This window comes from Mus pahari, chromosome 11 (assembly GCF_900095145.1).
Source record: "Mus pahari chromosome 11, PAHARI_EIJ_v1.1, whole genome shotgun sequence".
NCBI classification, from domain to species: Eukaryota; Metazoa; Chordata; class Mammalia; order Rodentia; family Muridae; genus Mus; species Mus pahari.
In genome coordinates, this window is record NC_034600.1 from 1794377 (window position 1) to 1806145 (window position 11769).

At 48.1% G+C, this 11769-nt stretch overlaps 1 protein-coding gene across 1 annotated transcript in view; it reads right to left on the reverse strand.

The window, feature by feature from the left end:
• Nucleotides 1–598: 598 nt before the first annotated feature.
• The window catches only part of Ube2ql1 (ubiquitin conjugating enzyme E2 Q family like 1), a 39765-nt gene continuing 28594 nt past the window's right edge, over nt 599–11769 (reverse strand). The window contains exon 2 of the mRNA XM_021208434.1: nt 599–1936. Coding sequence (XP_021064093.1) covers nt 1805–1936 — 132 coding nt within the window. The 3' untranslated portion in view covers nt 599–1804. The remainder of the gene's footprint in view (nt 1937–11769) is intronic.

The following is an 11769-nucleotide window of genomic DNA, read 5'->3' on the forward strand; positions in this document are numbered from 1 at the left end:
AGTGGCAACATTTGAGCTCGGCCAGCCACGCCATGCTTTCTGGTAGGTTCTAGTCGGCTTCCTGGATCCATTTTAGTCCCCCAGGTGTTTGTAAGGGTATGGGCTCCTATGATATGTCTGCTGCCTGTAAAATGCTGCTCATGACCCATGTGTGTTGGTATCGGCCCTGCCTGAAATATTAACACTTTAAATGCAGATGCAATACTTCCAGTGGGGCTGGAGAGTTGGCTCGCTGCTTACTAGCACTGGATGCTCTTCCAGGGGATCTGGATTCAATCCTCAGAACCTACACGGTGGCTCATAACCGTCTGTGAGCCCAGTTCAAAGGGGGATTGATTCAATGCCCTCTAATAGGTTTTTGAAGGCACCAGGCATGCATGTGGTTCACAGACATTCATGCAGGCAAAACATCTACATTTATTAAAAAAGAAAGGAAGATAGATATATAGACAGACAGACAGACAGACAGACTGGAAGGAAGGAAGGAAGGAAGGAAGGAAGGAAGGAAGGAAGGAAGGAAGAAAGGAAGGAAGGAAGGAAGAGACAGACAGACTTCCAGTGGAAGCCTAGCCCGCCATGATTGATTCTCGAGACTGGGTGTCAGGTATGCATGGTTTTATTTAAAATGTGTCCAATAAGATTTTTCCACTTGGGATGAACATTTTACCTCTGTCTGCATGTTGTCATAAACATTATCTCCTCATTTCATGGAGTTTCTTAGAAAGTTCTAGGTGATTTAACAGAAGAGTAAAATGAAAGTGTGGGGAGATTAAATAACGGGGAGGTCACACCACAGCGAGGGTGCTCTTGCCTCAAGTCAGGGACACACAAGTGACTAGTGGGTGAAGTAACAGACCGGGTCATGCAAGTCCCCTTGTGTCACCTGGTGTCCTTTGGCAGTTCTGGTGTCTCCTGTCACTAACACGGAAGACAAAGTGAGTCCGATGATATCAGCAAAGGGGAAATTGTCTTCTTCTGGTGGCTGAGAGGAGACGGACACAGAAGCGCTGTTGCTGGAGTGTTCCTAATGTCTGAAGAGACTGTTCCCGCTGGCCATCTGCTGATCTGGGCGCCCAGGGAGGGGCACCTCATGTCCTGAACCCCCCCTGGTGGCCGCAGCATCCCCTGCCTCTCATCAAATGGCACTGGTTTATCTTCGAACAGCAGCACAGAACAAGATAAGCACGGGAGCACATTTTAATCAAGTGGGCAGTTGTACTTTTAAGTCAGCACTAAAACCTGGCAATGTTAGATTTGTGTTCTCATGAGCCAAAGGTCATAGCATGAATGAGGTCTAAATGTCATCACAGAAGACCACAGGCCACAGAAAGAAAGATACTCTTCAAGTTATGTTGACCTGCCAGGAAGAGAAACAGAGATATCTCAGCAAACAGGGGCTGGCGGGCCCAGTGGTGTGCCGCTCTCCTGACTGCGAACAGCCCCCTTGTATATGGAAATGGAGTGGGCGGGGCATTGAGTTCCCGCCGGGCTGCTCACCAGGCTGCTGTCACGGAAAGAAGCTAAGGGCAATTCGACAGGTGGGCAGAGGGGGGCGGACTGGGGAAAGTTGTCAACTCAACATTTGTTCTAACGTGACTTAGAGATGGTCATTTAATATGGAAACGTAATCAGTTTGCTCTTTCTCTCCGTAAACGCGTCAGTTCATAAATAACTTAAGTGTGTCCTTTGCATTCAGAACACAGTTCTGGCTGGAGTAGAAAAGGGTGGAAGATGCACAGCGGTGGAGGAGATGGCAGGGTGGAGTGTGGACGGGCGGCTCGAGTGTCTGGGGCACGTGCAGGCATCAGCCGTCAGACACGGGTGGGGTGACCCAGCCGTATTTCTCATGTGTCTTCACCAAACTCTTAAAGGTTGCTTCGGCTTCCTTGCGGCTGAAGGATTTTTTTGACTTGCCGGCTTTTCTGCAGATCCGTCCCTGTGTGAGATGGAAAGAGACACCAGGTTAGAGGCTCAGCAGCAGATCTTTGTCTCCTAAAAGGTTTGTCAAAGGCACATAAGGTGGTAGGCCATTTCTGACTTTTGAATCAACATGTGTTGACAAGCAAGGGGGGGCACTCTCATGGGTCTGATGTGGGGCGTTACAGCTTTGGTGGAGGGTGCATTGTGGAGCCAGGGACTGTAAAGCATTTAGGGTGCCCTCTGCTTTGTTTAAACTGGTTCCATTTGTAAGGCTGGAAGGCGGTCTCCCTGCATCCTAGAGATACAGCTGAAGGATCCCTTAGGAAAATAACATCAGTTCAGACGGAAGCAAACAGCATTCTCACGGGAACTTCATGCTTCAAGCATGACTTCTGGGTTTTCTGTGATTGTCATGGAAATAAATACATTTATATAGAGAGATGTATATTATGTGTTCTCAATACAATTAAAAAAATAAAATGTAAGCCGGGCAGTGGTGGCTCATGCCTTTAATCCCAGCACTTGGGAGGCAGAGGCAGACGGATCTCTGAGTTTGAGACCAGCCTGGACTACAGAGTGAGTTCCTGGACAGCCAGGGCTACACTGAACTTCTGCCATTTCATGCGTTATATCGTTTGGGAAGCAGGTGGGGGTCAGGGTTAGAGATCAGGGCCAACCCCCGAGTGTGTTCTGAAGAACTAAAGACTGGGTCCTACAGTGGACAAGAGCACCTGGTCTATCTTAAGGCGGCTGAGACAAGTCTGAGAAGAAACGAGGTGTGTTCAACCATTTGATACTGTGACTAGACGTTCTCATCTACAAAGTTCACTCTTGAAAACCACAAAACCGAGTGACAAAGAATGTAAAAAAAATAAAATAAAACCAAAACAAAAGAACAACAACAAAAACACTTTACAGTATTTTCAGGGATTTTATGCTTTCATGTTGGGTCAAATTCACAGCTGTCCTCTGTCACATGCAGCCTGAAGACTGAGCAGTGGACATGCCTGCTAGACCATGAGGAATGAGAAAAGAGGCTTCACCATCGAAAAAGAACATATATCTAAGAGCCTGTGGATTGTCACCAGGAATTAGGGGTGACAATGGGCTCTTACTGGACAGCTTGATGAGGTTCTTAGGCTTCTAGTTTCTTCAAAGGCAGCTCACCTGAATTGTCCCCTTGGCCTAGAAGACATGCTTGCACATGCCTAACCAGGCTCAGGCTTTCCTGGGACCCAAATACCCCTCCCCAAATACGGCTGCCTTCCATCAGCCAGCCAGTACCTTCATTCAGGTGCCTCCTACTTCCTGTGGTTTCATGGTAACTGCACAGACTGTCTGCATTTCTGGGTACTCATGTGACAGTGTGATTGTGCTAGGCCTTGAACTGGAGACAGGCCTCCATACGACACCACGGTCCTGCGCCACCATGTACCTATACACCGAGGGTGGCGTCTACCCAGGCTGTGGGACCAGAAGCTGGCAGCTCACAGCTTGTAGCATCTCTGGCTTTCTCTGGTAAACCAAGTGGACTGACTAATGAATCTATGGACAATGATGCTAAGATCCCAGGAACCTGGGGAGGAAAAGCAGCTTGCGAGTATGAATTCGGAGCGTGCCCTTCCTGTCCAATGGGAGTCTTCTCATTCACAACAGAGAGACTCGGGGAGGCACGCTCTGTACTTACAGTGGCACCCTGGTCTACTTGTTTCTCTGCTATGCAGACACTTGACACCCTTTATAAAGGCTTCCAGTCAGACCCAATGAGCTTTCCAAGGGAGAAGGAACTTGAGGGGAGGGAAGGAAGTTGCTGCCTGATGACTGTAGTAATGCCTGATGACTGTAATAATGTCCCCAAGTCTTGCCAGGGTATAAGCCCCATGCTTAATCATATAGCTTTGTACTTTTATGAAGGGTGGTAGGGGCCACTGAGACTTAAAACTCACACAGCCATGGCTAAGGTCAAAGCCCAAAGCTTTGGTGTCAGACACTGGTGTTTGTGCAAGGAAGTTGATTTATACATACAGCGAGAACAGATAGTTTTGGACACTATGAATGTTTTAGCCATCTCTTTAATTCCTCTTGTACAGTACAGACCATGGATGTTCTGACAGAGAGTTCTGAATTGAAGGACCCAGACAAACAGGCTCGCAGTAATTTTGGAGTATTCTGTGGCATTTTTCATGAACACAAACTGCCTGTTGGTGAAAGTCCCAACTGTTGGAAGATCCAACCAACACACCCCAGAGGAACAAGCAGCCCATTGTTTCCCCTTTTCCTTCCTGGGAGAATCATGAACGCAGAGTCCAGTGCGAAGCCAATTGGGTGGTAGGAGAGAGGCTGCCAGGAGCTGGTAGCTCAGTGCCTTCACCTTAGTGAGAGCCGGTGAGAGGTTCTCAGCCCCCAGCAGTCCTCAGGCACGGCTCCTGCGGTGGGGACACACTGTTGCCCTCTCCAGATTAGCCACTTTGCTATTACACACATCAACATTAGATGTCAGAACCAGCTTCCATTTGTCCTGTGGCCATGGCTGATTCCATACGGGAGTTTCCAGATTGCATTAGCTGTGTGCTAAGACTCATCCTGAAAGGGGCTGGCAACATCCCATGAACTGGGGTCCTGAGTAAGAGCACCCAGAATTCATCTGTCCCTGCTTCCTGACAGGGTGGGAGGCAAGGCTGCTGCCTTTCTTTCCCGCTGGCAGGATTTCCCTCTGGTTACAGACCTTACCCTGCGTCTGTGAGCTCAGACAAACCCACATTTCCCTAAATCACTTTTGTCAATACTTTTGGAGCAGCGATAAGAAAGCTAACTAAGCACTTGTCACCGATTCACTGGGACAAGAGAAGGAATTGGAGAGGCTGAGGATGGACACACACACACACACACACACACACACACACACACACAGAGAGAGAGAGAGAGAGAGAGAGAGAGAGAGAGAGAGAGAGAGAGAGAGAATTAAGATCTGCCTGTCTTACTCTCAGAGTACCCACCTCCCCTGTCTGTTTCCATATAACCTGAGGCTAGGCTCAGACATTTCTTTTGGATAACTCTCACTTCCTCTCAACCATCTTCTTGTATTTCACGAGAAAAGACTTGGATGTGACACTTTCCCCTTCACTGCAAGAGCTTGGTATCATCCTTCAGAGTCTGTGACAACATTCCTGACACTCTTTCTCCAGAGCTACAGGCTGTTCCTCCAAGTGGCACAGTGGGAACACAGTCTTTGCCTCCCCAGCTTTCAAGGGCTCAGACCAACACTGAAGGAGAAGAGTGTGAACAGGAACACAGGGGCTGGGGCTGTACCTGTGAAGCAAAACTTTGTATGTGCTTTTGGTGTGATCTGGCCTTGCCATAGGCTTTTAAAAATATAGGTGTGTGTGTGCGCGCGTGTGTGTGTGTGTGTGTGTGTGTGTGTGTGTGTGTGTGCGCGCGCGCATGCCTGTACGCGTGCACATGTGGGTGTTCGGGCTTCTGCATGGAGGGCAGAGGTCAAACTCAGGTGTCATTCTCCAGGTGTGATCTACCTCATATTCTGATACAGTCTCCCACTTTATCTGAAACTCACTGATTAGGCAAGGCTGCCTGGCTGGTGGGTCCTAGGGATCCCCCTGTCTTTGTCCCCCCAGTATTAGGGTTATAAATATGCACCACCATGATTCTCTGTATGGCTTCTGAGAGTGAAGCTAAGGGCCTTATGCTCGTACTGATAACAGTTTACTGAGTCCTGGCTTTTGGCAGCAAGGGGTGTGGGAAGCCAAATGATTAAACATGAAGGCATCTCCCTCGTCTCCCTCGCTAATAGGTGAATCCAAAGACTGGCCCTCTTTGATTTTGCACAGTCCCCGTTGTACCCTCCTGCACGTGGACTTTTGGTTGTCAGAGTCACTGTCAATTGCCTTGTGGCCTGTACTGGCTAGTTTTGTGTCAACTTGANACAGCTGGAGTTATCACAGAGAAAGGAACTTTAGTTGAGGAAATGCCAAATAAGATCTAGCTGTAAAGTATTTTNTCAATTAGTGATCAANGGGGAAAGGCCCCTTGTGGGTGNGACCATCTCTGGGCTGNTAGTCTTGGGNTCTATAAGAGAGCAGGCTGAGCAAGCCAGGGGAAGCAAGCCAGTAAAGAACATCCCTCCATGGCTTCTGCATCAGCTCCTGCTTTCTGACCTGCTTGAGTTCCAGTCCTGCATCATTTGGTTGATAACAGCAGTATGGACATGTAAGCCGAAGAAACCCTTTCCTCCCCAACTTGCTTCTTGGTCATGATGTTTGTGCAGGAATAGAAACCCTGACTAAGACATGGCCTCATCCATTTAGTGTGCTGGGCACTGGGCTGATCAAGTGAGGCTGCCTTTGGGAGCCTTGGGACCATGGACACTATGGGGTGCAGGTCTGTTGTTAGCGACAGACTTGGCATTAGTGAGGTCTGAGTGTGATAAACCTGCTGTAGGTTATTCTGTGCAGAGTGGGTCTAAACATCACATCCGGCTCCATGTCACTAGGTGCTGGTATGACAGTGCACATATCCAGACAATGTCAAATGGCCTGGGGAGAACAGTCACTCCCAACCGAGATATGGCACGGGGCCGACTAAGGAGACCTGGACCCATCTGTTCTACTTAGCAGATGCATGTGGCTGTGTCCCAGAAGCGGAGACAGTGCTGGCTGCTGGGACCCATCAGACCCTGAACATTTTCCAGCCCATCTTAGGAAAGGAAGAAGGGAAGGAAGGAGCCTGGAAAAGGGATGTGGAGGTGCCTGTGTCCCCAGAGACTTTTCTTGATAGCGCTGGAGTTAGCTTTGAAATGTAGCCCCAAGTAAAGGCTCGAAATAAACTGCTGTAGTCTGGGAGCCATGACCAGATGCTCTGTGGGCTTAGACATGGAATTTTTAGGCCATGTGGTGCATGTATGCACACGTGTGTGTGTGTGTGTGTGTGTGCATGAGTGCATGCACTTGGGGAGGAGTTGCAGAATTCCACTGATTCGCTGTTAGACCCTCCCTCCATGTGTGACATAGGGCAAGTTACCTGCTCTTAGTTTCATTGTCTGTAAAGTAAGCATCATAAATCCCATTAGAAAGCTCCAGGCTTCAATATGCAAAGCAATGACTGGGGTCTTATTTTCAAGTTATTCCGAGGCCCTCGTCCTGTAAGGAAATGTCTACTTGCCATCTCTTAAAAAAAGTCACAATTCTGACTTTTAAAGTGGATATCATGACTCAGGTTTTGTTTGCTTGTTTGTTATAAAAATGCCTTCAGGCAGCCTGGGTGCACTGCATTATCTAACTTCCCAGACCTTTGTCTGTGGTGTTTGACATGAACACCTCATCTCTGTTTTGCTAACTTCCGTAGGTTTTTATTCCTAAACGATCCTTTGTGGTACCCATGTCCCATTTGCCTGTGAGTTGTGAGTGTATACTAATATTTCCAGAGTCCTCTTAGAGAGTTTCAGGGCTCCTGGATATTTTCCTCTGAACTCAAATCCCAGAGTTGATCCTTACTCTCAAAACCTTTGGAAGTGAAATTGCTGGTTTTGAGGAGTCAGGAACTTTGCAGTCTAGCACAGGTTCCAAACCCAGGTTTGCTCAGCCTTCCTTTCTGTCAGGCTGCTCCCTGGGGAGGCACCTAAAGCTCTGAGGCTCCTGGCTTGAAGACATGTACACTGGGTACATGGAAGCTTGAAAGGAGGCCGACCTGCAGTAGACTTTCTTTTAAGGTTGGACATTCAAGGCAAATCCCAAGCAAAATCCATTTGTTAGTTCCTGAAGGGGCAGGTAAGACACAACACAGAGAAGATGGCTTCCAGGTCACAGCTGTCAAGCCACAGAAAAGGACACTGGATCCACAGGAATGTGACCTTACTGGATGGGATAAGGTGAGGTATCAGATGGAAGGACCTGGAGCATATGTAGCCTTTAGCATGACCTAAGTATGTGTGCATGCATGTGAAAGTGCATGTATGTAATTCCTATGAGTATATATTGGTGAATGGGTAAATGCCCATGTGTGTCAACACGCACGCACACATAGCTTGTCATATGTGAGCCTGTTAGTGTGTGTGTGTAAGTGTAACACTGTAGTGGTGGCTACCAAACCACAGAGTAAGTGCTCTGAAGGGATATAACCACTGACTGGAGCCTGGGCTTTTGTGGAACAGAGGGAGCCCCAGGCTGAGTGGATTGGTCTGGAGGTCAGTCAGTTCTGTGCGTAGGCCCGGGCTTAGTCACTCTTTGCAAGTGCAATCAACGCTGAGAGCCAGAATGACAGACACCAAGGGGTAAGATGGTGGACGCATGCCTTTGGAGCGGGTGAGTTGCTTAGGAACACCAGGCAGGCATTGTCCTAAATGAACCACCCAGAGTGCTAACTTCCCTTACATCTCTGTGGGGATGGATGGTCACAGACCCGTAGTTACTGGGGAACGGCTGCTGTTCACCTGTTTCACACGGGCCATCTCGGGGACTTCACATGATCCTCAGGACTTGTGTGGAATCAGATATTCTACCCCATGACCCATCCACCTCCAAGGTGACTGAAGAGTGGAGGGCACTGAGACTGTGGGACCTTGGTAAGAACCAGGAAGGAACAACATTGGTCAGGCCCCTGGATACACCAGGCAGAAGGGCTTCTTGCAAAGCTGGAGGAAGATTTACATGGTGGGCCACCATGTAAATAAGTGAAAAATAAGGAAAAAATAAAATAAAAGAGAAAAAAATAAGGGAGAAAACAGATTTCCAGGGCTAGGTGCTAAGTCTATGCTGGCTGCGTTTTGGAGGTACATTAGAACTTCAGGCTGGAGGGGTAGGGATGGCAGGCTAGATAGGAGTCCACAGCAAGGATTTCAAACAATTATTGTGAAGAGGGTACACAGCACAGGTGTGGGGAAGTTCACTTCACTCTGTAGTGGACCATAGGCCCCTGGGGAAGTCATGCTCTCCCAGACCCAGTGCCCAACCTGTGTCCTATGTGTCAGTAACCCCTGTAGGGGTGAGCTTCCGTTTCAGTATAATGAGCACCTTCTGTGGGCCATGGGAAGAGCAAGCGAGGACACACAGGTCAGATGACCCTAAATCACCCACAGAGTCAGCTCTTAAGGGGCCTCAGATGTGTGAAGGGGTGGTGTGACTATGAAGGTCCGGTCTCATGTCCTTGTCCCCAGCAGGTGGTGCTTGGTGATATAGTTAGGAAGCAGGTTTAGCTGGAGGAAATAGATTGGGGGGGGGGGCAAGCCCTGAGGATGAGGACTTGGCCCTTGTTCTGGACCAAGGTCTGCCTCTGCTTCCTGATTCTACTGAGACACTACCACCTCCACGGAGCCACTTTGCCCTGGACTTCATCCCCTCAACCTGTGAGCCACAATGAATCCTTACTCCCCCCAGTGGCTTCTTGGGCCAGGTATCTGACCACAGAGACAAGAAAAGTTTAACTGGGGCTGTCGAGATGGCTCAAGAGGGTGAGCACCGACTGCTCTTCTAAAGGTCCTGAGTTCAATTCCCAGCAACCACATGGTGGCTCACAACCACCCGTAATGAGAACTGATGCCCTCTTCTGGCACGTCTGAAGACAGCTACAGTGTACTTAGGTATAATAAAAAATAAATCTTTGTGCCTGAGTGAGTAGAGTTGACCTGAGTGAGTGGGGCTGACCAGAGTGAGCAGGGTTGACCAGAGCAAGCAGAGGTCCTAAAAATTCTATTCCCAACAACCACATGAAGTCTCACAACCATCTCTCTGTTCAGCTACAGTGCACCTCTATACATAAAATAAATAAATCTTTTTTTTTTTTAAAAAAGAAAAGTTTAACCAATGCAGATGGCTATTTGACTACAACTCAACAAAACTTGAAAACTCTCCTGCTTTTATTGTCTTAATAGCTGCTGCATTTGGGAAAAGTGTTTCTTTAATGGAAGGCACAGTGTATCCATGAAGGAGCCCTAAGGGGGCAGCCTAGAGTCCCCAAGGAAAAGTAACTGCCATTTGAATAGTCCCTAGGGGGTGCTAGAGACACTGGGAAAGCAAGATGCACTGTGCGTCCTATCCCTCAGGTGGGATGCCCTAGTGAAGGGTACCTCTGGTAGATGAGTTAGTATAGGAAATAATAAATGAGTGAGTGAATGAATGAATGAATGAATGAATGCAGTAAACAGATTAACCCCCCCTCCCATGGGAAGGATCATGGGTCATTTTTGAAAGAATCTGACTCTCTTTGGTGCAGGGGAGAGAATATTTTAAAATTTTGTTATTATTATTTTTAACATGTGCTGGTGTTTTGTCTGCATTCATATCTGTGTGAGGGTGTCAGATCACCTGATACTTGAGCTACAGACACTTGTAAGCTGCCATTTTGGTGCTTAGAACTGAACCCAGGCCCCCCTCTTCCTGGAAGAGGAACCAATGCTTTTAACTGCTGAGCCATCTCTCCAGCCCCAGGAGGACAATATCTTCATGCAAAGCCACTCCACTCAACAGGAAATGTTTCCTTATTAGAACCTCAAAGAGAAAGAAATCTTAGGTGACCAAAGATCGTCTAACGTGGTCCCAAGTATTTTCCTAATCTTAAGCAAATCACAGATTCAGGTATACTCTTAATTCTGTGAACCTCCACTGTTTTTTGTGTACATTTTGATGGAGTTAACTGAGGTTCTTTTGACATGAAGGCACTTTATTTAACATTCCCATAAAAATTCCCCAGCCACTGGTAATGCCAAAGGCGCAGTTCTCAGATTCTCACAGATACAGAACATCACTTTCCTCTCCATCCTAAAGAAAGTTCTAGCAATTGTTGAGTCTGCATGGAAACAGATGGTATTTTGTTAGAGGACTCAAGCCCAGAAAAAGCAGCATTTCTGCTAAAAATGTTCCTGATAATCAGATGATCATCTTAAAGTTGCTGTTTTGAGACTCACTAGCACACTTCTGCTTGAGCAGGCAAGTCCCTGGGTGGGGCCTGTTAGAGTGTATCTCAACATGGTAGAGTGACAGCAAGACTTCACCGACGGTAGACATAGCCTCCCATGTGCGAGTCACTCTTCTCGGACTGGGACAGTCTTCACATTGGACATGCCAGGTCACCTTAGCAGCTGGGCTCAGTGACTGTCCAACCATCTACACACATGAAGTAACCGAGACACAAACGGATCAGTGAGATGCTGGAAGCTGCAAAGCTTGGGGCACACAGCCAGGTCCTCACAAGAGCATCTTGGGTGTTAAATACTCTCAGTAGCAGAGAGAATGGGGATCCATAGGACAGACAGTAAGAAAGTGGCCCCCATGCCCCACACGTACTTCCTGCCTTGGCTTCTTAGTGACACCAGGAGCTCCTTCCCCAGGGAGCTCCCTCCTGCCAGTGGTGACCCCCTTTAGTCTGGAGCTCTAAGTCTGTAACTATCACTATGCACAAACCTTAAGATTTCCAAGGCATTCAGTTCTGCTCTATGGCCATTTCTGATCTCTGCCCCTCTTCCTCAGGACTTGATCTGTTTGTGTCACCTGCTCTAGCTTCCCTTCTGTCATGGTGACAAAACACTGTCCTGCAGCCACTTAAGGAAGGAAGCGGCTTATGTGGGTTACACTTCCAGGTCACGGCCCATCACTGAGGGAGGTCGGGGCAGGAAGGCTACCAATCAGAAATCATGAGGAAGACTGCTCACTAGCTCTCAGGCACATGCTTAGTCAGCTCTTTACACAGTCCAGGACCACTTGCCCAGGGAATGATGCTGCCCCAGTGCGCTGGAACCTGCTGCATCGGTTCACAATCAAGACTGTCCTACACAGACATGTCCACAGACCAACCCAGTGGGAACATTTACTCTGTGGATTCTAGGTTCCGTCGAGGTGGCAGTTG